General features: G+C 53.0%; 1 protein-coding gene across 3 annotated transcripts in view; it reads left to right on the top strand.

Moving 5' to 3' along the window:
• The window catches only part of KIRREL3 (kirre like nephrin family adhesion molecule 3), a 532,785-nt gene that overhangs the window by 419,913 nt on the left and 86,961 nt on the right, over window positions 1-25,911 (top strand). For all 3 annotated transcript variants that reach the window (XM_014845407.3, XM_070489941.1, XM_070489942.1), the window contains 2 exons: window positions 17,818-17,967; window positions 22,710-22,859. In XM_014845407.3, the coding sequence (XP_014700893.1) occupies window positions 17,818-17,967; window positions 22,710-22,859 (300 nt within the window). The remainder of the gene's footprint in view (window positions 1-17,817; window positions 17,968-22,709; window positions 22,860-25,911) is intronic.

Consider the following 25,911-nt stretch of genomic DNA (forward strand, 5'->3'; position numbering starts at 1 on the left):
AGAAGATGAATATTTCATGAGTGAACGCTAAATGTGGTGTTAAGTTGAAATGGACAGAAGGGCCCCCCTGCCCCTGCCTCCAGGTTCAGCTGGGAAGGTCAGCACAGGCTTTGTGACTGGGCTGCAGGGAGCAGGGCAGTGGGCCAGGAGGGAAGAGCTCAGCCTCCCAGCACAGGTGGGGAGCTGTCCATCAGGGACCAACGGAAGGAGTCCTGCCCTGGGAGGCAGGAGAGCCAGGGCCCACGCCGCATCCCAGCTGGGTAGCCTTGGGCAAGTTACTATAACCACCTCGGGCCTCCATCTCCACACCATGAGATGAGGATGAGAAGATGAGTCTCGCACAGCTGTGAAGTCTCAGTCCAAGACCAGCTGTTTGGAAGGGCTTTGTACTGCACACAGGTGGGAAGTGTTACTATTCATTTATTCACTCAACAGACAGTTATTGAATATCTACCATTGCCAATCACTGCCACAGCCACTGATTCATCATTTATTGTGTGCCAAACACCATGCTCATCACTGTATCCACATCACTTTGTTTAATCATCACCACAATCCTGAGAGGTATCTGTTATTACTCCCGTTTTCCACATAAGGAAATAAAATTAGGGAAAGATAAACAACTTGCCCAAAGCCATACAACCATTAAATGGTAGAGTCCAGGGCTGTATGAAGCCAGAACTGCTCACTCTACACTAAATGGTCCATCCTCATCCGTGGTACTTCTGCAGAGCCAGTGGGGCACCCTGCCCCCAACCCCTGCCAGCTCTGCCCTGCTCCGTTCACGCCTGTGCTTCCTACCACCAGCACCCCTTCCTCATCCAAAGGAGAAAGCCTCACCATGCCCTCTTTCGGGCCTCCAGGATACCACCCCCTTACTTTTCCACCCCTGCTCTCTTCTCTGATGGTCTGTCCTCCATAACGCAGTCACCCTGGGGTTCTAATTTCCATCTCCATCCATCAGGACCTTGGCCTCTCACAACTCTGAGCAACCTGCATCCCTTATCTGAGCTAGCCATCAGGTGGAGTGAAGATTGAACACCTCCCACCCCTAAAACGCCCTTAGAAGACAGAGCAAGGACAGATGGGGCAGTGCCGGGATTAAACCCAGCAGTCTTGATGGATGCCTCTCGAGGCAGCTCCTGACACTCCCTGTCCACCACACAGCACAAGGACAGAACCATCTCTGCAAATCTCAGCCCTGTAGGGCAATTTCGTGTTATCTTGGCTCATTCCTTCTCCAGAGATGAAGAGATTGTTTTAAACCTGCCGCCCCACCAGCTCTGCTCCTGGCTTCCGATGCCATTAAGTTTCATTATAAGAAATAAACACCACAATGACATTTATAAGTTACCACTGAGCACAGAAGCACAAATATGAAGCAGATAAACTGCATTTGATCCAAATAATTACTGCAGGCAATATTGGGCTTAGTCTGAGCTGGCAGCCTGGTACCGAGTAATTTATTAGATTGCGTTAGGCAATGTTGCACGTTGAGTTTTTCATTATTGTGTCTCTTCCCCTCTCCATGGTCTAAATAGGTTAGAGGAGTTTAGACAGTGCACGCCAAACAAAGACAGACTTTGCTCAAGCAGATTAAGGCTGGGAATGTTGGCCAAGTGTCCAGGAATGGCTGTTTCCCAACCAACAGAGCATTTGCAAGAGAGGAAAGAGTTTAGCACTGTCTTGATGCTGCCAGCCAAGGACAGTTCCCTGTTCTTCCCACCCACTGGCCCAGATACGAAAAGAGGCTCCACAGAGGGAGTAAATGGAAGGGTTGGATGGAGCCCCCAGGACACCAGCCTGGGTTCCTGCTGGGTTCCTTTATGCGCTCAGCCAAAGACCCTCTCTACCAAAAGGCCCTCTGTAACCCAGGGTAGCCCAAGGCAGCTCCAGACCACAGGCCCAGCCCTCTCCTGCAATAAATAAAGGGAAGGAAGCAGTCTACCAGCCAACTCTGCAAAACAAAGCAATGAGAGCTGGCTACCAGCAGCCGCCTCCCTGCCAAACCCAAACTCATAAAGTTTGATTCAAGGGGTTACAATGCTTCCTATTCAGAGTCCCTCCTGCCCCATTCTCCCAGCCTTAGTAAATTACCCAATAAGCAGCAAGGACCTGTAGTTATTGCGCAGTTAAATGGTATTTGCCCAGTAAATCCTGAGCAGAGTACTAACGGTGATATACAGTAACTAATTACGGACATGAATTCTCTCCCCAAGACGCCAAGTGTTACCAAATATTGTTGCATTTAGGGGAGGAGGCTTGAAAACTGCTCCGTTCCCTCCAGTGAAGCCATGAGTAACTCTCCTATTAGGGGAGCTGTCGGCACATCCAATGGCTCTCCAGGCTGGAAGATAGAGACGTCCCAGGGGCAGGCAGGCACGGAGCCTCGTCTTCCAAGAAGGCTCCCATTCGCTGCCCCTTTATCCCGTGCCCCGGCAGAAGGGCCTAGCGGGGCACCAGCTGGTCCTCCTTGGGTCATCTCACAACAGATAAGAGGCTCAGCAGCACCGCAGCTGTTGCAAAGGCCCAAGGCTCCAGCTGTGCAGGGAATGGAAGTCATTCTTCACCCAGCCCAGGACTGAGCTGAGAAAGCTCTAGCAGAGAGTCAGCCTCTGCAAAGGGCTTCTGGATGGGGATGCAGCGGGGTAGGATTAAAAATGGCCGTACCTCTGCCTGGGTGGGGATGACTTTTTGCCCTAAATTTTTGTTCATGGAGCTGATCTCGGGCCCAGGGGCACCTAGCAGTGTCAGAGGTTTTCCTGGCTGATGGCGGTGTGCCTGTGCCCAGCGGCAAGAAGCAGGTGTCCAGCTTCCTCTCTGTGTTTGGAGCATAGCTGGGGGCAGCGAGAGGACATAGTTGCCAGTCTCTGCTTTCTGACGCGGAAACTGCACAGCTCACACACCCTCTGTGCTTACCAGGCACTGCCACGCAAACGGGCCCAGAACTGGAATCAGATGCTTCGAATCCCAGCCACAGCACACACTGTGACCTTGGGCAAGTTACTTAATCTCTCTGACCTTCCATTTCCTAAATGGAAAAAAAATGGGATAGATTCTCTCTGTCTCTCAGGATTGTTGATGTGAACATGGCTAGCTTGGTGTCGGGGCTACTCCTTCTCCCAAGGAGCTCTTCCAAAGAGCCGGGTCCATCCTTTCTGCCACCAGCGCGGCTTCTGAGATGGGCTCATTGACCCAGCCTAAGCTTCCCAGAAAGTAAGAGAGCCCCTCAGCGCCCCCTGGGTGCCCCCAGCAGCATGCACAGTCCCTGTCCTTCCTCTCAAGATGCTGCCAGCACAAAATCTCTCCTTTACCAACATTTTCACTTCAGTCAAAACAAAGACAAGAGCAGTAATTGCAAGTTGGTTTTGTTTTGCTTTGTTTTGTTTGCTGCTACATTTTTGGAGTTGATACAAACAATCCGAGCCCTTGCCGGGGCCACTGTTAGGTGGTGACAGAAGAGGCCGAGTGAGGTGGAAGAGGCTGAAATGGGAGGCGGACACGGGCAGGGGAACTTTGGGCCCAGCATTGCTCTGAGCCTTGGCATTCAACTCTCTATGTTGGGGATGATGATGGAACCTTCTCCATGGGGTGTCCTGAGGGTGGGTTAAGTAAAATAACGCATGTGAAGTGCTTTGTGAAGTATAAAGCGTGTACAAGAGTTAGCTGTGGTTAATATCCCAAAACAACCAGAAGACGGGACCCAGAATCCCAGGGCAGGGAGAAGAAGAATCGCTTTTTTAATTAGGGCACATATATAGTCAGCTCTCAATTATCTGTTGGCAAATTGTCCCCATTCCCGGCAAATGCTATGGCCAAGATTGCTTAATGAAGTCCTCTCAACATTTCACAGCTTCTTATTTTGTTCTTATTTGCATGAGGCCCAAAGGGAATGAAAGTCCTTTAAAGGCAAAATCAGCTAATATCCCCATCCCCTCCTGGGGAAGGTGTGAGCCACACACAGAGCGAGCTGGGGAGGCGGGGCGTGGCCCCCCGTAGCTGTGGGCCAGCACCAGAGGTGACATTTTCCACCTGGCTGAGCAGGAGGCAGAAGGGAGCTCCATCATTGGGTCGTTGTCCTTTTAAGTTTTAAAAATTCCCAGAACATCAAACACATCCATATTCAAATACGAATAGCAAATTGCATTCCAAAGTTGAAAATAAACGTTACTTAGGACTACCCATGATTTGGGACTGTCCATCATTTTGGATTATGCGCACCCTCGCTCCTCTCCATTCACAAAGACGATTGAGAGTTGATTGTATTTGGGCTCCAAGACGGGAGGAATTCAGGACATTACACTGAGATGATATCCTTCCAATTGGGAACGACTCCAGCAGCCGTGAGAAGATTCGTCTATGACACCAGGTCTCAGCTGTGGTCCCCAGTGCAGGGTTAGTGGGTGACATAAAAGTACCTAGTGCTTCAAGGCCAGCCTGCCTTAGGCACACCGTGCACCCCGGGTCCCGGTCTGCTCTTGTACCTGTCCGTGGGATGCAGCAGTGCTGCCCTTTATGGAACACCTGGAGAGCATCAAAACTGCATAGGACCTTCTGACTCCTCGAGCATTTCACAGAGGGACCTTGGGGTCCACTGCAGGGGGGGCAAGGAGCTGCACTCAGTCCCTCCAGCTCCACCCCAGCTCTGCCTCCTCCCACTTTATACATTACGGTTCCACGTGAGAGTCCACTGACAAAAGAGTTGCCTGCACTAAAAAAAAAGTGTGAGAACTACTGGCCTCATCCAACGCCTTCACTGTGCAGTTTAGAAACCCAGGGCACACCCAGAGAGAAACAGCAGCTTGAGCAAGACCACACAGTGGCAGAGCCTACCAGAGAGAACCCAGGCCCCTGAGCCCATGCTCTTTGCAAACAGCAGTGCTTCTCAGCTATGGACCAAAAGCCGCCTGCAGCAGGATTACAGGGAGCTGTTAAAATGCAGATTCCTGGGCCCAGCTCAGGCCCCCTATCTCGGAATTTATGGCTTGGAGCCCAAGAAACTGTATTTCTAGCAAATTCTCCAGGTAATTCTCATGCACATGGAAGTTTTAGAACAGTTTTCAACTGGCAAGACCTATACTAGCATACAATAATTATTTTAAGATGTTTGTTTAAAAAATGATTTTTAGGACTTAGATCTTCCCTGAACAGACCAACTGTCCTTGACAGATTTGCTTTTATTTCCTTGTGCCTCGGTTTTATTCTCTTCAGCCTTAGGGCCCCGCAAAAGTAAAACTTTCGGTAAATCAGAACACAGAATGGTAGGGCCAAAAGGGAGGGAGCTAACAGACTGACTGCAAGTCTAAACCTACATTTTACAGATGCGGCATCTGAGTTAGAGAAGCGAACAGTCAGGCGAAGGACACAGCTAAGAGGTGGCAGAGGCAGCCCCAGATTGGTACCTTCTGGGCCTGGGTGCTCACGGGTTCCTGTGTCTGTACAGCATCTCTCATAGAAGGGAACGAGAGCTGCTGGACTTCCTGGAGTCAACCGATCCGTGGCCCTGCCTGCTGCCTGGCCCAGGGCTTCCCAAGCTGAGGCGTTCTAGGAGGGCCCTGCAGAAGCCCTGTCTGCCCACGCCCATGCCCACAGTTGCCTCTCAGGCTAACGACATGGTTCCATCCCTGCTCTTCAGCACCACTTTCCTTCTCTAATGCTCCCCACCCTCCCCCAACAATGGCTCAGTGAGCACATATTCCAAGGCTAAAGACACAAGAGATAGAGACTTAGAGAAAGAAGGGGGTTCAGCCTGGGCCCCATGGCGAGCTAGAAGCAGGTCTGAGACGACATCAGGGTCCTAGCCTTCGTGGGCCACCTGAGTGTCTCCCATCTATCCCCCCCCCCCCCACCATCACACCAAAGCCCACGCTGCTCTGCCCTTCCCGTCTTGGTCAGACTTCAGGATGACCACAGGTCGAGGATGGATGGGCTCCTTCCCAGGCACCAATGTGCCCGTATTTCCAGCAGCACTTGTCAGGTCTTCGTGGCATCCACAACTTGGCCGAATGGATGGGGGATTACCTCTCACTGCCACTAATGAGCACCATGCAGGCTTTGCCTGGGGCCACAGGCTGACATCGTAGGCAAAGGATTTGTGGTGACCTTGGATTCACCCTGCCTTGGCCAGCCCCACTGCTCTTCACTAAAGACCGACGCTGTCCAGGACAACCTTGGCGGACTGTGTGTCCTGGAAGAGACATGTGAGGCCGAGAGAATCACAGGCTGCCTGGGCTGCCCCAGCTCAGGCAAAGAACGAGCGTGGGAGAATGTGCCCTTGGAATCTCTGCCCCACATCCAACCTAGGCAGGGCAGTCAGGCTCTCCTACATAAGCCCAAAAAAATATACAGCACAATTTCTGGAATGTTCATGATATTGGCAAACTTCTCCTCACCTGTGTATGAGAATCAAGTTGCCAATGGCTGCAAATGGCGATGTTGGGGATGAAATCATTTCCAAGTCCTCTCCCAGCAGAAGTCTAGGAGAAACAGGCAATGGAGAGAAGGTCTGTCTTCCACCCTGCCTTGTTCTTCTGGCTTCTCTGTTGGTATTTCCAGTCGTGATCCAAAGGAAGAAGATTGGGTTAGATGACCTCCTACCATCCTGACAGAGCTCTAAGCCTGTGCAAATTCCAACAGGAGTTAGATGTGCCACCAAGACAGCTGCTCCCAATACTCCCAGCCTGGCATAACTGTGTCCCTCTTAGATGGTCACACCAACGTCCATAACTTTCCGTATTTGGAGATTAATTCTTAGGTCAACACCAAATGGAAGGACACATTGTGAAAACACTTCTCCTACTGCCTGAGCTATAGCAAGTGCTCAGTAAGTGTGAGTTATTCACACCTTCTTCCTCCAGACCCACGGATCCAGCTGCATCCAGGACATCTTCCCTTGAGTGATTCGGGGCCCTTCTCCATCAACATATCTGCAACTGAGCTCACTGCCGACCTGAACCCACTTCTCCTGAGACAGAGATGGCTCCAGCAGTCACCTATTCACCTTGTCCTGCAGGCCAGAGAGAGAGGGCCATGTGAGCCTCCAACTTCTTTGTCCAATTAAGTGCTATCAATTCTACCTCCAAATGGCTCCTAAATCCATTTCTTCTTTCCACTGATCCAGCTTTAGGCTAAGCTCTTATGGTAGCAAAATCTTCCTGCTCAGTCTTCCTATCTTCAGATTATCCTCCTCACTGTTGCCATTGTGGTCTTTCTAACACTCAAATCTGAGCATGTGGGTCAAAAGCCTTTGATGATTTCTCATTAAGTGCAAACTTCTTAGCATGCATTCAAGGGCCTCACAGTCAGACCTAGTATGATTCTGCAGATATGCATCCTACTAAATACATCCACACGCACACGTGCAAGCTTTGTGGTGTTGGGATCAGTTGCCGTTGTGGAGGGCATTCGGAGCTCTGTGCACTCCACGCAAAATGTCCTATTTCACTCTCACAAACAACCCAACAAGCCCGGATTACTATCCCTATGGGGAAACTGACGCTCTGAGGGACTAAGAAATTTGCCCAGGGGCACACAGCTGTAATGGCAGAGCCAGAGATCAAGCCTGGACCATTTAGCATCAGTGCTGTTATTCCCTGAACACATTCTGACCTCCACACTTTATTTAGGCTGTTCTCCATCCCAGGGGACATTCTCTGCTTGCCCTCCTCTTGCTTACCCTTCGAGGCCATTTCAGAAGCCAACCCTTCTGTGACTTCTTCCCCTGTTCCCTCAGAAGGAGAAGTCTTTCTTCCTTGAGACTTTCTTTATACCTCACTTTGGGCACAAACTGTGTGGCGCCTTTTATTCCAGTTCCTTGTACACATACTTGTCTCCTCCAGATTCTAAGCTCCTTGTCGTGGAAGATACATCAGTCCCTCCTCTGCATCCTCACACCTGGCCAGGACTTGGAGACCGTTGGAGTGGGACCTGTCCCTGCCTGTGGCCACCACGACATTTCTGGGGCTGGCACCAACACTGGTACCACTACATACTTCATAACATTACTCAGTGGTCAGTGGGCTAGGACATAACCCTGTCACCTCCAACCCCATCATGTCATGTAGGTCATGACAGGCATTCTGGAAATTTCCCAAAGCTCATTCTCCTGCATTCTGAGCTGGCCCTATGCTGAGCAGAAGGAAACAGCAGATGTCAAGACTTGGACTTCTAGATATGATCTGAGTCATCCTGATGTGGTCCCTTCCCACCTGCCTGGCGTTGCTCTGGTGTCAGCTCAGGGCCACTGAGCTGCTTCCTTCTCCTGCTTCCCTTCCTCCCATCTGCTTGCTTCTCGGGACCAGGGCAGCTTCCCTTAATCTCATAAGAGGCAATTTGCGTGCTCTGGGCTGGCAGAAAGCTGGCAATAAATATCCCCGGTACAAGTAGTCTTAAGCCTTCCCCAGTTGGTCACTAATAACCGAGCAGACGGCGACATTTGAGCTTTTTCTGCATGGCTGACCAGGCAGCTCCAGGAGACTGACGCTGGCTGGGACTGCAGCTATGGCAGAGCTCCAGGAGGGCTTAGATGCTCACATCCCTCCCGTGACTCAGGGGAAGAAGCAGATTCTAATCGGTCCAGCTTCAGATTTGCAAGGTCTCCTCTGCCAGCTCTGGGACCCCTCTTGACAGGTACTGTTGTGGCCCCCGTTTTAACAGTCCTGGGCTAGAAAAGACTCCATAGTGATGAAAATAAGAACAACCCTTTATGAAACGCCTTCCACTTGCCAGGATCATTTATTTACACATGAGGCCTCTCATCCTCGCAGAAGCTTTGCAAAGGAGGTGTCACCCCCAATTTACAGATGAGGAAACTAAGGCTCAGAGTGGGTGAGGACTGTAACCCAGATCGTACTGCTAGTTCCAGGGCCAGAGTTCCTGCCCAGGCCTGCCCAACCCTGTGCTCTTTCCACTGTCCAGGACCCAGGCCCTCGTAGGTGACCGTCAGGTAGGGACTCAAAGCAGGTACCTAAGGTTACTCATCACTCACGCCTTTCCTTGTATTTTTTCCTACCCCAGGGTGGCATCTCTCCCCTAGCACACTCCCTGAATCATGATTCTTCTTCCAGGAAGCCTCCCTGTTTCCTCTCCCCATGCTCCCCATGCAGCAGGCCGTCTTAAACCCCAAAAGAACTCCGTGTGACCGCTTTATGAGACCAATCACTTTCTCCCTTGTAATCTGGCAGTTTGTGGTCAAGCGTGGCCACCACAGACTCTCAGTGAGTTTGCTGAGTGTCCTGAGAGCTGAGGCAGGCAGCACTTCAGCTGGGCTGCCCCGCGTTCAGGCAAAGGAACGGGCGCATGCATCCCCAGTTGCTGGAGAGGTTCTCACTTCACCTGTTCCTGGACCGCTGGGCGTCCTCGGGGTGTCACCGGCCCCTCCGGACCGTGCTCCCCTGCCAGCTCCCTCCCATCTGAAGAGCAGTGAGGGTGGCCATGCAGACGTGTTTGCTGAGCACTGGGCTCCTTAGAAGCAGAGCCAGCATTCCAGGTGGCCCTGCCACTCCTGTCCAGATCTGGCTGGGATTCACCCTGAGGGCAGTGGCCACCACCCCTCAACCTGCCACTGGAGCAAGGGCCTGGCCAGAGCGCCCATCTATGAGGGGGAGGAGGAGAGTGAGCACACCCACACCACCTCCTCCCATCTGAGCTCGGAGCGTGGGTTGAAAGAGGGAGATTGCAGGGGACAGGGAGCTCCACACGGGGCTCCAGCGTGGAGTTTGCACCGAGGCTTTCTCTCTGCTGTTCCACTGACTAACCCGGAATCCCGTGCTCTTCACACGAGTCCACACTGACCTGTGGAGCTGTCTCTCATGGCCACTGTGGAACCACCTGCACCAGATCAGTGGCTGCAGGAGAGGCACAAGCTCATACTCCTATGGGGTGGCAACAGACTTGCAACATCAGGGTACCAGAATGTGTCCCCAAGAGGTTTGGGCTGACAGTTATGGGTGGCGGGGATGGGTGAGCACCATGGCTCCTCTGATCCTAGCATGGAGGACCCTGACCACCATGGGCGTGGCGCCCCTTGGCCCTCCTCCTACCTGTTCCCCCCAAACACACACAGAGCCAGGCTCAGGCCACAGCACCATGGGCTCCTGGGACCTTAAATGTCGTCCAGACCACAGTCCCTTCCAGAGGTTGCCAGAGCGGCCTTGACAGCAGAGTGGGGCCTGGGCCTACTTCAGCATACATTTTAGTCCCAGAAAGAAATCAGTCCCAAAAATTCTAAACCAGAGGCTTTCAAATATTCTGTAAGAATAAGAAGAGTTTGTTCAAGCAAAATCTTAAGTGATTGACAAAGAATAGAGGCAGAAAAGATCTGGCTGGAGAAGGGATGGGGCCCAGAAGCCAAGTTATTCAGACACAAACACACACACACATGCACGCACACACACACCCTCACCCGTGCACACGCGCAGCAGCCAGGCCCTGGAGCCCTGCTGTAAAACCATCACTTGGGGTGATCTGGCCCTTCCAACCCCAGCCTTCCAGAGCTAAACACCTCTTCCCTCCCCAGGAAACAACTGGGAATTGAGGGGTGACCTCTGATCAGAGGCTAGAGGTGTGTGAGCTGAGAGAGAATGATGGGGTCTTCAGCATTTTAAATGTTTCACTGGAGACGGGGCGGGGAGGGTGGGGGGGACCTCCCAGAGCCAGACGGTGATGGCTCATTCCATGCTAATGTGCATGGTGAGTTCCAGAGAAGAGACTAAGGTGAGGGTCGTGTGGTCAGGGCTGGGAGGGGGTGGCCCCTTCGGGGAGCCTGGTGGGCTGACGGAGATGGAGGAGGGAGGGAGATCCGGGGGGCTTTTGAGAAAGCAGTCGGGAGAAGTCATGAGGAGAGAGAAGCTGAGCTGCAGGCTCCTGAGCAGAGACAGAGGCCAGGGAAACAGGAGGGGAGAGGACAGGACAGACAGGGTGGCAGGAGGGGAGGACTCTAAGCTGTGCTGAGCAGGGGACAGTTGGGGGACCAGCTTGCCTGCAGGACTAGAACTCTCCAGGGGCTTCCCAAGGCCCGCCTCCCCCGCCCCCCTCTCTGGCCAGGCTGCACCTGCCCCTGTCCCTTTCAGCACCGAAGAGCTGAAAGTCCTCCCACCATCTGCCACAGGCTCCCCACACTTCCTCCCACTCTCCAGTCACCAGCACCTGCCAGCTCCAGCTATCCTGACTCAGGGCCCTGCCGCACAGGATGCACACGTGGCTCGCCAGGAAGGGGCTCCTCGGAGCCCACCCTCCTCTTCATCCCCCCCAGCCAGAAACACCCTGGCTTCCCGCAGTTTGGAAAGAAGGCTCCAAAAGGCCCCACCTGCTAGCACTTTTACTTCTGGTTCCTGCTCCTCACCTGCTGAACTGGTGGACCCAAGAGCACAGCCCTAGGGGCGTCAGAGCCAGACTCTAATCCTGACCCAGCCTCTATGGAACCTCGAGGGCTCCACCTTCCTCTCCGAGCTCAGCATGGAGAAGCAGCCTCTGGGCCCTTCCCCGCGTTCGGAAGTCCGGTTGGAGAGGTGGCAAGGTGCTCTCCAGGTTCACAGGCTGTGGGCAGTCCCTGAGGGCTCTGAGATGGCCCCTGGGACCTCAGTTCTGCAGGGCCCTCCCCTCCTGGGACAGGACCATCCTCCTCGGAAGTGGACAGGAAATTTTGCCTGCAGCCACCACTAGAGCCACGTTCCACTCCATCTAACCCACCAAATGTGGCTGAGTCCCAAGTGTGCTCCCATCCAGGCCCGCTCCCTTAGAGGTTCCTGGAGACTGTTCAATTCTGGCCAAGGGAAGGGAGAGGGAGGTCTCAGGTGGGTTCTCTGAGTTCCCAGGGCCGAGGACTGTGTAGTAAAGAACCTTAGGATGCGGCCCTGAACAGCACTGCTAGGCCCGATGTCCCTTCTCCACTCCGTGCCTGGGCCCCTGGACAACCTCATCTTCACGTGGGTCTGATGTGGTACCCATCTCATAGGACTGACTGTGGAGGGAATTCAATCAAATAACCCAGTAAACCTCTGAATAGATGTTCTACATTCAATGAAAGTTAGCTATTATTAATCCTCTAACAATAAAAATATTATTTTTAATATTATATTCCACCATAAAAAACATTATTTATACTATATCACTAGTTATATAATAATGATTACATAATGACTATACAAGCTGCAACAATTGCTACACCTCCTTTCTTTCATGCCCCCATGCACTGGACTCCGCCCTGCACCTAACTTGGTGTTGCTGACCGCCAGCTGGGAGGAGGCTGGGTAACTAGGGAAGGACCAGGAAATCACTTCACTCGGAGCATCCCCTGCCTCTCTTTAGATGGTCTGAGGGGGCTGCCCTATAGGTGGGGTGAGCACTTGTCTGAGAATCAAAATCCGGGTTCCTGGCCCTTAATTCAATAGCCAACATGAGACAACGGCAAGAAAATAGGGCCTACAGCCAGAGACACTTGGCCTTGAAGTACACCCGTGTAATTACCACTGTGACTTTGAATCACATCTGGGCCCGGTGTGTGACCTGAATTACACCTGGGCCCACTGTGTGACCTTGAATCACATCTGGGCCCGCTGTGTAACCTGAATTTTATCTGAGCCCACTGTGTGAGCTTGAATTACCCCTGGGCCCACTGTGTGACCTTGAATTACACCTGGGCCCACTGTGTGACCTTGCATTACACCTGGGCCCACTGTGTGACCTGAATTACACCTGGGCCCATTGTGTGACCTTGGGCATGTCATTTCACTTCTAGGAGCCTCAGTTCATCTGTAAAATGTGGGTAATAAAAGCTAACTAGCATTGTAGTTACATTCACGGACCTGGCATGCAGTGGGTCTTCCACGACGAGCTCGGTTATTCCTGTCTTGTAAAGCCTGCCTCCTTGAGGCAGTGGCCCCACCTGCTAATTTCTTACCTCACTCCTGTCGGGGTGTTCAGCACAGATCTGCCTAGTCAGTAGTTTATAAGGTAAAAACAGCTTTCCTACAGGTAACGCAGATCTCAGCAGACAAACTAGGGTAGGCAAGCCACAGGTACACAGGCATGTCAAACAGAAAGTTATCACATCAAACAGATTCATTCAGTGCTGATGCACCAAGCATGGCGCTGAGGATACAAAATGGAAAAGACAGCTGCGGGCCCTGCCCTCAAGGAGTTTCCCTCTATTTCTTATTTATTTGTATTTCTTTCTTGGTTTCTTTGGCATCTGACATATGGTAGGTGCTCAAGAAAGGTTTGAAGAAATTAAGGAAGATGAGAAGGAGGAAAGGGGGAAGCGGGGAGGAGGAGAGAAAGAGAAGATGCCCCTGGTGAAGGGAAGTGCCTGGAGGCACAGGCAAAGATCTGGGCCTTCAGTGACAGTGCCAGCAGGGCTGGTTAGAGAGGCCTGGGGGAGGGCGGCATTCCAGGAAACGTGGATGGACAGCCAGCAGAGGGCTGCTGCGGAGCACCCAGGGGAAGGGGGCTCAGATCTGGGAGAAGTCCGCAATCCAGGATGGAAGGTCAGGTGCTGTCCTGCAACAGTGGACAGCCATGAGAGTTTCCACCCTTGGAAAGAGGGAAACATGAGGAAAGTGGTGACTTAGGAAGAAAAATCCAGGGCAACAGCAACATCCGACAGCATTCAGAGGCTGTTGAGACAAGGCAGGTGGGGGCGGCGAGGGCCTGGACGTCGGGGTGGAGCAGTAGAATGGAGAGGAAAGGCCAATTTGAGTGATATTAGGGAGGAGGTCTGGGCCAGACTGGGTGACGGTGAGAGATTAAAAATAAACCATGAAAAGGGAGGTCACGCTGACTGCCAGGCTTCACGCCAGGACAACGCCACTGGATGAAATGGGAAACTGAGGCAGAAAACCTGGGATGGATGGTGCAAGGTGTGTTAATTCTACAAGGAGAGCAGGCCCTTAGGGTGCAGCTCCTACCCTGTGCTCAAATCGGAGTTGTCCAGGTAGGCGGGGTGCAACGTGAGCTCCCAGCTCATATTCTTCCGTTTCTCAGAGGACAATGCAGGTCCTGCCTCAGAGCAGGTCTCAATAAATGCACGTTGAATACACACATGTTCTCAAGGAGCTTCCTGTCTACTTAACATAATACCCAGGAGGTTACAGAAAATGATCCCATTCACTTCTCTGGAGGAGGAATGACAAGGAAGAGAAACCAGGGAGGGAGGGAACAGCGAGGAGCAGTCTTTGGGGAGAGCCACCCCAACTGCAGGTTTGCACACTGTGTTCCTGGGGGCTCTCCGGCCTGAAGAGAGGCCTCGAGGTCTGCCCCTCAGGTGGAAAGAAAGTGGCCCCATCCCTCCACCTCCGCTCCATCCCAGCACCTCACCCTTTACCTGTTCTAGAGAGTGACACTCAGCTCACAAGTCTGTCTGAAAAAGCATCCCATTGATTTAAAAGAGAAAAGCATTTTTAGTGGCTTGTATTTAATGCACAAAAACTAAAATTAGACTGAAAAAGAAAATAGTCAATTCCAGCATTAACCATTCCCTCCTAAAAAATAATTTTCAAGGGCCACCCCATGGTGGAGTGGTTAGGTTCGCGCGCTCTGCTTCGGCGGCCCAGGGTTTCGCTGGTTGAGATCCTGGGCGCGGACAGGGCACCATTCATTGCCGGTTCGGATCCTTGGCGCCAACATGCCACCATTCCTCAGGCCATACTGATACGGCGTCCCACATAGTACAGCCAGAGACACTCACAACTAGAATATGTACAGCTATGTACTAGGGGGCTTTGGGGAGAAGAAGAAGAAAACAGAAGATTGGCAACAGTTGTTAGTTCAGGTGCCAATCTTTAAGATAATAATAATAATAATAATTTTTAAATAACGTCCTTTAGGTGGTTTTTGAGACTATCCTGTGTATCCATCTCCCTCGAGAAAGGTTCTTGCCATAGAAAGGCCAAGGGGATCCAAACAGACAAAATGTGAGAGCGAAACCTCTCTCTGCACCTGCTCAGAGGGATCCAGAGCCTCTGGCCCCCTCAAGGCCTGCTCCTGCTCTTCCCGTACCTGCACGCTCCGTTCCTAGGCCCCAGGCCTTATTTGGGGGATCTTGTGCCTGCCTCCGCTCTGGGCTCTCAGACACCCTCCAAAGCGAAATAGTGACCACTCGCGTCCACCTCCACCGCCTGCTTCCACAGAGCGCGGAGCTCTCCTCCAGAGCTGCGTTTCCATGGTGACAGCCCCCGTCTCCCCCAGGGCCCCGCCACACAAGCCACATTCGGGTCACATTCAGGTTTCTCTCCGCTAGTCCAGGACTCACCCTCACCGCCACCCACACCTCCCTCATGATGCTTCCTGTGCCCCAGCTCTCCAGTTATCCTCACCCCACCGAGAGGAAGCAAGTTTGGCATGGGGGAGGAATGGGACAATCGCCCACTGCAGGCGCTCCCACTAATGGACGTTTTGGAGGGCTCAGGTGCCATATTGTTTAGGGCCCTCTCATTATAAACCCCTCAGCTCCAGCTGACAACCTGATAATTCTCTCTGATAACACAATCTTTGGCAGCTATTGCGGCTGTCTTGACACTGTCCTTCTCGCAAGAAGGATTTTGAGATAAAAAAATGAGCTGTGAAATCATCATTAGAGCCAGGAGAAGAGGGCCTAGGAATGGAATGTTCTCTCCCCACCCACCCTGCTCTCCCTGCTTCCCCACCCCACCGCCCCCCTCTCCACCTCCTCGCCTCTCTCCTCCTTCCCTTTTCCCTGCTCCCTCGCTCTTCCCCCGTCTCCAGCTCCTCGTGTCTCTGCTCTCCTCACTTCCTTCCTGCCCTCTTGCTCTTTCTCCGGTCTCTCCTCCTCTCCTTCCTCCTCTCTCATCCTTTCTCTCCTTGTCTCTCTTGTTTTGGTGCCAGAAACAGTCTAATTACAACAGCGAACTTGAAGAGACAGAGAGAGAAAAAAAACTCACCACACATAGCTGATTAAAATGTCCTATGAAATCTAATTTGTAAAGCTCAAATCAGAATAAAGAGTGTTACTCCCATAATTCAGGGCCAATTTGATTTTTAATAAGACTCCTTAGAGACACAGCCAAGATTTCATCAGGTTGTAAACTCAGCTACCTTCCCACCTGCCACGAGCTCTCTGTTGTGGACCCCTGTCTTGTCCTCTTGGGGGTTCCACCCCACGCTCTGCCTCCACCCCCAAATCCTCTCAGGTTCCACACACCACTCGTGCCCTTCTTACAACCATCTGCTGCCAAGAGCTTGGCTCTATCCATGGTCCAAGCCTGAGGCTTCATGTCCCCAGATGAGCAACAGCCAGGGCCCAGGACCTCTGTGGCCATCCCTGGCTCTTTCAGGTTGGGGAGGAAAGGCCGTGGCAGCAGCCTGCACAGCACGTCCAGTTTTCCTGGGTTGTTTGTCTGTATCTGCAGAGCAGGGGGTGGGAAAGAATGCAGACTCAGAAGTCACAGACCATAGATCAGACCCCAGCTCCACCACTCATTAGCTGTGTGACCTCTGGCAGGTCACTTTACCTCTCTGATTCTGGTTTCTTTGCTGTAAAATGGGGATATTTCTGCCATTAAATGTAATCAAACATGTTACAGAAGGGAGGGCACGTGAAGCCCTGTTCACACCGCGGGCCGGGAGCTCACTAAGTGTAATATCCCGTTGTCCACTCAACTGTGGCCTCCTGGGGAACACGGATCACATGACCCCCCTCTTCAGCAGTCCCTCCAGGATCAGGCTTAGGGGTCCGCACGCAGCATAGCACAGTGGATGAGAACATAGTCTTTAGAGCCAGAAAAATCTTGAATTCACAGCCCTAGTCCTGCCCTTCGCCGTTCCCTGGACAGTTTAGTTAACCGCTAAGACTCCACATCCTGGGCCCCTGCAAAACGGGATTGCTGAGGCTCCACGGGGTGTCTGGGGCACTGTGACAGCTAGAGGTAAGGCACACTCAGTGCTGGGTGAGCAGTTAACAAGCACAGCTCCTGCTACTATTCTCACCTCTTTGTGCCTCATCTCCTCATCTGGAAAATGGGGACAAAAATACCCAGGATGGAATTCAGCAAAGATGCACTGATACATTGTTATGAGGATGAAAATGTTAATGAGCTAATATTTTCAACTCTTGAACCATCCTGGCATACTGTACGCACTGTGGTGTGTTTGTTTAGTGAAACACGACCTGGTGAGCTAGATGGTTCAGCGCAGTCTTGCTTCGAGGTGTGTATGGGGAGGGATGGGGTCACACTGACAATTTTCTCCCAAGTGACAGTGAGGCTGGAGTAGGAAGGGACAGGGAGGACGTGTGGAGACGATTACCTGCTCCCCTAACCACACCCTCTGCCACGCTCCACCACAGCACGGGCCGCTGAGTTTGACCAGAGGCCCATCAAGGGGGCCTCTAGAACAGCAGCATTTCTTGGATTCTCAGGTTTAACCAAAGCACATCACTCCCCACGCCCACTGCCCTCTGGAAGCACATCCCCCACAGAACGCTTCCACCTGGGTCTCTCTCCCGCTTCTGGCCTGTTGTGGAAGTTGTGGCGTTAAGTAGGAGTTAGCCAAATGGAAGGGGGTAATATGTCCCAAGTGTGCGGGGTACGGCTGTTTGGGGGCTGGAGGATGGCTGGACCACAGCGTGAGTGTGCACCAGGGACTCATGAGCAGGGGGGCTGGAGCAGGAAGCCAGCTCCCGAAAGCAGGGGATTAAGCTGGGGGCAGTGAGGAAGCCACTGCTGGACCCCAGGCAGGAAGTGAGGCCCTCTGGGGGGCCCTGTCCCCTGGGCCAGCCTGGGCTCTGCTTCCATAATTTGAGGGGAAGCCCTCCGGGCACTGCTCCCTGCAAGGAACTGACCTCTGTGCTTGTCTCCTTCCTAGGTCAAGTGTACTCCTTCAGCCAGCAGCCCCAGGACCAGGCCGTGGTGTCAGGGCAGCCAGTGACGCTGCTGTGTGCCATCCCGGAATATGATGGCTTCGTTCTATGGATCAAAGACGGCTTGGCTCTGGGTGTGGGCAGGGACCTCTCAAGTGAGTACTCGCAGATCTCCCCAGGAATGCCTGGCCCCCATCTTCCTTACCTACCCATCCACCCTCCTAGGGAACTCCATTTTCATAGGTGTTTGGGGATTAAGCCTCAAGCTTTCACTGCAGATCACATGGGCAGAATCAGGCTAGGAAAGCCCTGGGTCCAGGATCCATAGGACTTTGAGGGCTGCTCCAGCTACTGGTAAAGAATTACAGGGGCCAGCCCAGTGGCATAGTGGTTATGTTCATGCACTCCGCTTCGGTGGCCCGGGGTTTGCAGGTTTGGATCCCAGGTGCAGACCTACACACTGCTCATCAAGGCATGCTGTGGCAGCATCCCACATACAAAACAGAGGAAGTTTGGCACAGATGTTAGCTCAGGGACAATCTTCCTCACCAGAAACAAAAAGAATTACAAATAACCCTCAATTCTGGTGGTCAGTCCTAAACCCAACACACTGTTGTCCTGGTCGGTCTATTCTAAAGTCAAACACGATTCATGTAAAGTCAGATTTCCAGAGGTAAAGTATTCCTGTTTCTTGGTCCAAAATGTGTTCCCCACTTAAGGTGCAACCTGGTTCTTCTCGGTTCTCATCCATTAAAGAGAGCCACATAGATTGAAAACTCACAAAGAAATGATGGATTTTAGGGGAAAGAAAAGTAAAGTTTAAGTTTCAAACTTTGTTCAGCCCACCCAGGCTGGTATTCAGCACAGATGCGCTGCTAGGCCCCCATGGCGGGCAGCTGAGCTCCCTGGTCGGTGCCATGCCCCGTCATTTGTTAAGTATTGTGGATGTCAGCCCTTAAGCCCATACAGATGTCTTTCCAATCCATCCTCTCCCCCGGGAGAGAAAGGAATGGAGTCACCCTCCCGGTCCCCAGCCCCCATCAGTGGTTATTATTCTCCCCTGGGGAGGGTGGGCCTGCGGCTGTCTCCTCGGCTAGGCATAAACTGTTAAATGCAGAACAAGGGACCTGAGTGTCCCTGTGATTGGAGAATGGCTGAAGGTGGAGAAAGAGAGAAAAATATGTATTCAACTGAGAAGTAGCTTTGCCTCTCTCATGGTTTACAGCTGCAGGAAAATAAAAATCGAAGCGCACTCAGGAACATGATGGTTGGGAAATTAATATTTTAAAATGTGAGTTATGTCTTGCCAGAAATGTGTATTGAAACGTTATAGCAATGGTCAATAGCATCGCAGGGTTTGAGTGCTCCAGTCCCGCTGAGTGCGGATAAAATACACAATAATGTCCCCAAAATATACTGCACTGCCATAAAAGTTAAGTATGATAGGAACCAGCCAATTTCAAGGCCTCTGAACTCCCTTACCCTGGAGAAACTGAGGGAACGCTACCACCTTCCCAAACTAGGATCGCTCGCGCTCTGCACACCCTGAGCTTGGCCCAGCGCTGTTGCTGGTTAAGGAGGCTCTCTGGGTCCCTGGTCAGTGGTTTTCAGCCTTCAGTCAGGGACTGGGGTCCTGTTGGGTCTGTGGCCAAGAGAAGGCCCCAGATCCCCATGGATGGTTCACAGAATGACCATCACCATGTCGATAATTGACCCTCTGGCATCCATTTCCACGAGTGGCTTTCTGGGATCCAGGACTGGGTCCTGCTAAGTGCTGAAGGACAGTGGGCTCTGAGGAACTCAAGTCTGCTTCCTCTACACTTGTGGGAGGAAGGCTGGCCCTCTCCTTGCAAAGCCAATAAACAAACTCCTGGTAAAGTACTTGCTCTGTATTTGGTCACCTGTCCCAAAAATAGCATCATGACAATAACAGCAGATACTTACAGGCTTATAAGTACTGTTTGCTTGCTTGGTAAGAAAGGGAGAGTAATAGATCTCAATTCAATTCAGCAAGTATTTGCAGAGCACTGAATACTGCACAAGTTTTCTCACGGGGAAACTGAGGCCCAGCGTTGTGGGACTTCAGCCCGCTGCAGCTCTGTCCTCTTCTATTTTACCCATGTGGCCGCATTCAGGCGGCCAGGAATGGTGCCCTAACTGAAGACCTACCTGTCTTTCTAGTCACCAAGGCTGGGAAGAACATCAAAGGAAATGATTTATAGACACTCCCTCATATTGCTAGAATGTTTTCCTTCTAAGAAGCTCAAGTACTTCTCAGACATTGTCTCGTAAATCTACAGCGATCCAGAGGGAGAAAAAGAAGGATTTTCCCCTTTATTTGACAGGTAAACAAAGTCACAGTTGAGAAAGAAACAGATTCAAACATATACCCAATCCCAACGCTTGGGACCCTGGCTCCTAATCCCCAACAAGCCCAGAACCCTGTCTGCTCTCACTTCTAAAGACGGGGACCTCTCTGTCTACTCTGCCTCCTTGTCATTTTAATTTAAACTAGCATTTATGGACTGCTTAATATGTGCCAGGCACTTTACACGGACTATCCTATCTACTCTTCACCATGACTCCAGGAGGTACGAGTACTGCACCCATTTTACTGATGATGAAATGGAAGCACAAAGCAGTTAAAGTAGCTCACCCGAGACAACAGAGCCAGGAAGTGATAGAGCTGGCATTTGAACCCAGGCAATTTGACTGTAGAACCCAGCTTCCCAATAATTTTGCCTCCCCTGGGAGTAGCAAGAGAGAGTAATGATGCTGTGGAAGGAGCTAGAACTTCCTCAGAATCTATGCTTCTGGGCCTGTGTTTTCCGAAGATGCTGCCAGTCCTTGGGATAGCATCACAGCTCGCCGCCTAATTAGGCAAATACAAACAAACCCATCACTGATGTTTTCAGCAGCTCATGAGAGCGGAATCCTGCTGCTGATAGCTTGCAAGACAACAAAAACACAAGCTCCAGCCAAGATGCCTGCAGGAGATCAGGGACTAATCAAAGGACAGCGGGATCCAGAGGTTGGGCCGGAGGGGCTGGGGGTGGTGAGCCAGCTGCACTGAGGGTAGCAGCAGGGAGAGGACTGGACCAGAACCCATGGCCAGCCCCTCGCCCTGGCCCTGGGGGGAACCAGCTTAACTGACCTGGTCTCCTTCCCAAAGCCCAGCAGAGGGCGGGAAGGACAGGGAGGAGGGGAGGCGGTGATTGCCTGTGAGCACCTCTGGCCAGGCCTGAATAGCTGTGGAAGACAGGGCCATTTGACTGCATGATGGGGACAATGCTCGCCATGAAGACACTAGCCTGAAAGGCTCAGCCGCACAGGACACACCCAGAAAGCATACTGAGAAGCCTCGTGGAGGGTCATAGCCACTTCCACTGACCAGAAATGGGTGCCAGTAGCCCCTATGCAGCAACCCCACCACCCCAGGAAGCCCGGCCCCAGCTCCAAAAGACCCTTAGCTTATGGAGGTGGGAGGGGCCTTAGAGCTCCAATATTTCTTCCAGGGTAGAAATCTCCTCTGCAGTATCCCTGACAGGTGATCATCAGCCTCTGTTTGAGTACAGCCAGTGACGGGGACCTCATTACCACTTCTGGCAGCCCAGATCCTTGTCAAGCACCTCAAACTGCTAAGAATATTCTAAGTTAATTCCCCATGTTAATTCTGCCTGTTGGTGCTAATGCTGTCCTGGGGGGCTACATGAACACGTCTAACCCACACTAAGAGACTTTGAAATAGTTGAAGAGAGCTTTTGCAGGTCTCTGTCTGCCTCTGTTTCTGTCTCTCACTTGCTTAAGCCCTCGTCTTTCTGTCAAAGGGCACATGTGCCATCCCCTTGTTCTACGGCACATTTCTGAGGACTCACACTGTCTTGGTGGAGGTCGTTCGGCAAGAGGAGCAGTTTGGGCTGCGGGGAGGTGGGTGGGCCACTGAGGAGAGAAGGGGACCAGGACAGGGAGGAGGTGCCCTGTGAGGACTGGTGGGGGAGGGCAGAGCTCAGGGGAGGGGGTGGGTGGAGCACAGATCCTGCTGAGGGACACTGAGGAGGTTTAGGGCCCCAGACCCAGGAGGGGGAGGACCACCCCAGCCTGACAGGCCGACTTCTGCCGGCGTTTATGCTCCACCCAGCAGAACAACAGGAAGGCCAAAGAATGATGGTCCTTCTCAGGCTTTATGTATCTATTATCCATCACCAGTGGCACAGGAGCCCCCCATTCCTCAGGGTCCTGAGTGCCTCAGAAGTGCTTACTCAGGCCCTGGGGGTGTGGGGGGCTGGGATGGGCAATAGGAACGACTAGAAAAGGGCCGCTTATGGTTCACAGTGGCCGGAGGTACCTGGGCGCTGGTGGCTGGGCCTAGATCTCTACTTCCTGTCCATGCTGAAACAAAACTTTTCCCCAAAAGTCACTCTTGATCCTTTTCCAAATGTTTCCCTGCTTTCTCCCTCTCTCTCCCTCTTACTCATCTTCTCTCTGTTTGCGAGGCTCGGCTGGGGTTGCTCCGTCTCTGCGTGTCTCCTCATCAAAATGTGTGCCTACCTGGTACACCAGCGCCCTGCACACCACTTTCCAGAGGAATTGCCCCGCGGTGTCTGCCCACACTCAGCATGTCCCTCTCTGCTCTCTCTTTCCCTCTCTAACAACAGCTCCCCCAACCTTCCTAAACTGAAAACCCACAGTACTCTTAGACACACACACCCTGCCCCGACCCCCTGAGGCAAAACTCCCATTTTCATGCCCCTTACACGGAGCCCAGGGCCCTGGCAGCTGCCTTCTCTGCCTGTCTCTAAGAGCAGCCCCTGCTCAGGGTACCCCTGCTGTGCCCCTTTGTCGTGAATGTCTCTCCACCCCTGCCCCAGCCCCCTCGATGTGCCTGCTGTCTCCGCAGGTTACCCACAGTACCTGGTGGTAGGGAACCACCTGTCGGGGGAACATCACCTGAAGATCCTGCGGGCAGAGCTGCAAGATGACGCCGTGTACGAGTGCCAGGCCATCCAGGCTGCCATCCGGTCCCGCCCCGCTCGCCTCACCGTCCTGGGTAAGACCGTCCACGCACATGGGGCCTAGGATGCTATGGCAAGCACCAGGGGCTCAGCCCCAGAAGGGCTCCTTCCAGCCAGACTGGAGGCGCCCCCTGCTGGGCACAGCCCCCAGGCCTTGTCCACAGGGATCCCAGCCACTGCTGCCCTGTGGCGTCAGTTCCCTCTTCCCCACCGAAAGGGGGAAAGTGGAAGTTCCTGCCCTGGAAATCGGAAGGCCAATGCCAACTGACCTATGAGCCTGTCCAATCCCTGTGTCCCAGTGTGTTTGACTCCAGCTTAGGGAGCTGACTAGGGCTCTTGGATGCTTATATATCCAGTCAGGAGCACGTTCTGCACACGTGATGGATGTCAGGCCTTGTGCTAGGGGATGGAGATAGAGAAGAAGGTGACACATCCTTGAGTTGCTTCTTTCTGAGCTGACCTCCCTCTGAGTGCTAACACGGCCCCTTCTGGCCACCTCCCCCATCAGAATCAGCCTGGAGCCTGACTCCCCCAGATTCAGCATCCTTAGGGCCCCCACTGATAGCGTTCCTTCCCACTCTACACGCTGCCCCCTGGGGATTCTGGCTCTCAGGGGGAGAACAGACCTGCCTAAGCTTCTCTAGGAAAATTCATTTCAGGCCCTTATTCCAAACCAGACCTTTTCCCCTTGGTCTTCCTTCGTCTCTGCCACGGGAGCCCAGTGTCGCTGGGACATCTGCCTGAAGAGGTCCCGGCTCCCTTACGCGGGCAGACCTGCCTGAAGACCTGGCAATGGGTTTCCCCACCTCCTTCTAATTCTGAGTTCAGCCCCTGTCCTCCAGCCAGATGTTTAAGGAGCAAGGCCTGCTGGGGGCCCCGCCTCGCTGGGGGTGATAAGCTCACATTTGCACAGCTCTCACGGCAACTCTCAAAGCGATTTCGCTTACGCACCTCAGCTTCCTGACAGGTCTGTGAGACAGGGATTGTTGCCCCAGATGAGAAACTGAGGCTCGGAGAAGCAAAGGGCCCCGCCCGCGGTCTCCCGGCTCCGGTCCTCGCTCCTCCTCCGCGCCTCCTTCCGGAGTCTCTGCTGCGCGTGTGGGTCGGAGCCCGGCAGCCAGGAGAGGTTCCGCCTCGCGCCTGCAGGCAGCTGTTGTGAAGGTTTGACAGCAGGGTCAGCAACTGGGGTGCTGCCTCCTCGCCTGGTGGATAAGGCGCACGGCGGCCCAGAGGGGAAACGTTTAAGAGAGCGCCGGATTATCTTCGGATCTACGGGGCCAACAGGCGGGGCAGACAGTCTCCGCAGGCAGGCGGCAGCAGACAGGGCCTCAGGACCACCTCCCAAGCTCGGGGCGTGGCTTCCTGAGAGGGAGAGGAGGAACTCAGGACCAACCTCAGACTCCTTCATCCTTTGTCTCCTCTTCCCTGCGATGAAAGGGACGAGAAAATAAACCGCATCCGGCAGGGTCAATAAACTGGGGTTACCTGGCCCGTACATGGGCCTTCAGAAAAGTTATCAGGGATGTTAGGGGAGCTGCAGCCGTCTTCATCTTGCCTGGGATGGCGGCTACAGCGGGAAGGGGTCCACAGTTTGGTGTGGGGGCTAACGGAGGAGAGAAGGAGAATTTAGTGCCCAATATATTTTCTGATTTTCGAGGATTGCAAAATGCCAGAAGAGATTTGCTAAGTGAAGTTGTAGGATCTTCACCTTCAGAGGTTATTCAGCCCCATCCTCAGAAGAATCTGCCTCTGCTCCCCTGTGCCCCTCTAGAGGGTACCAAAGAATGTTAAAATGTGAAGAACCCAAGCATTGTCCCCTCCTGACTCCATGCACGGCCTAAAACAGACGGAGACACATCTCATCTTTAAGTTCTTGTCCTTGTCTCAGAGCTTCACGCGGTCCTACCCAACCACTTACAGCCGCCTGTCCTCTCTGCTATCTCGGTTAGATAACGAAGTCCAAATTATCCCAGACATTTTACAGATAAGGACATTGAGACTTAGAGAGGCAAAGGCACTCACAGGAGGTCACACAGCTTAATTAACACTCACGTTGGACCCCAGGTTTTCCAACTCCAAACCAATGCTCACTGCCCAGTCTGCGCGTGTCTGAATGCCAGCTGTATTTCCTTTGCCTGGTTGGTTAAGAGCCAGGTTTCTGAGAGCAAGCCCTCGGGATCTGAGCTGAACAGACTCAATGTTGTCTCCGATCACATCTAAAAGGCATTCTCTCCCCCTTTTCCCTCTCGAGCGGCATAGCCTGCCACTGCCTGCTGGGCACAGAGCTGGTTTGTGTGGGGGAAGTGTTTTACAAGTCTGGAGACCAGCTGAAGAGGGGGAAGCCGGAGTTTCCAGGGAACCCCAGCAGGATGGCCTGCTCCCAAGAGCCGGAGCCAGAGCCTGAGCAGGCATCTGTCCACCAGTCCTTCCTGCAGACTCCACAACCACCATTCCTCTAAGCCACTGAGCCCCGCAAGAAAGAGCTTCCCCAGGCTCTACCTCCCGTCCTCCCCGACGCCTCAGGGCCACTTAGGTCCCCACCCACCGGCTGGCCCCGCAAGTCCCCACCCTCGGCTGGTCCCGCAGGGCTCTGCCGGAGTACCCAGCCTGGCGGAGTTCTCTGCGGTGTACGGTCCCACTTACTGCCCTGGAGGGAGGCCCTGCGTGGAGGAGCTGACCAGCCTCCTGGAAAGGGAGCCCTGGTCTGTTCGCAGTGGTGGATGAACAGAGCGTCTGTTCCAACAGAGGGGAGAGGGGCTTTTCTAGCCTGGAAGCCGGCTTCCCAACCAAGACCCCATCTGCTTTGCTGTGACATCTCAGCCCGGGAAAATGTCCCAGCCGGTTCCCTGAGGGGGGCTGCCTTCCCTGTGTTCCAGGAATGAGCGAGCTTCCTAATTTAGTCTGTATTTGCCTGAGATAGATTTTTAATTAAATAAAGTAAGATCCTGATTGGAACCTGCAGAAGACGTGAGAGCAGAATCAGATAGGATTCCGGCAAAATTGCAAAGCAAACACTTTGGCTGGAGCAGAGGGAGACCCCTAGGGGTCTTCCATCAAAGCGCCAAGTGGGGAGGGCAAATGCGAGAG

Source organism: Equus asinus, chromosome 20, assembly GCF_041296235.1.
Source record: "Equus asinus isolate D_3611 breed Donkey chromosome 20, EquAss-T2T_v2, whole genome shotgun sequence".
Classification (NCBI taxonomy): Eukaryota; Metazoa; Chordata; class Mammalia; order Perissodactyla; family Equidae; genus Equus; species Equus asinus.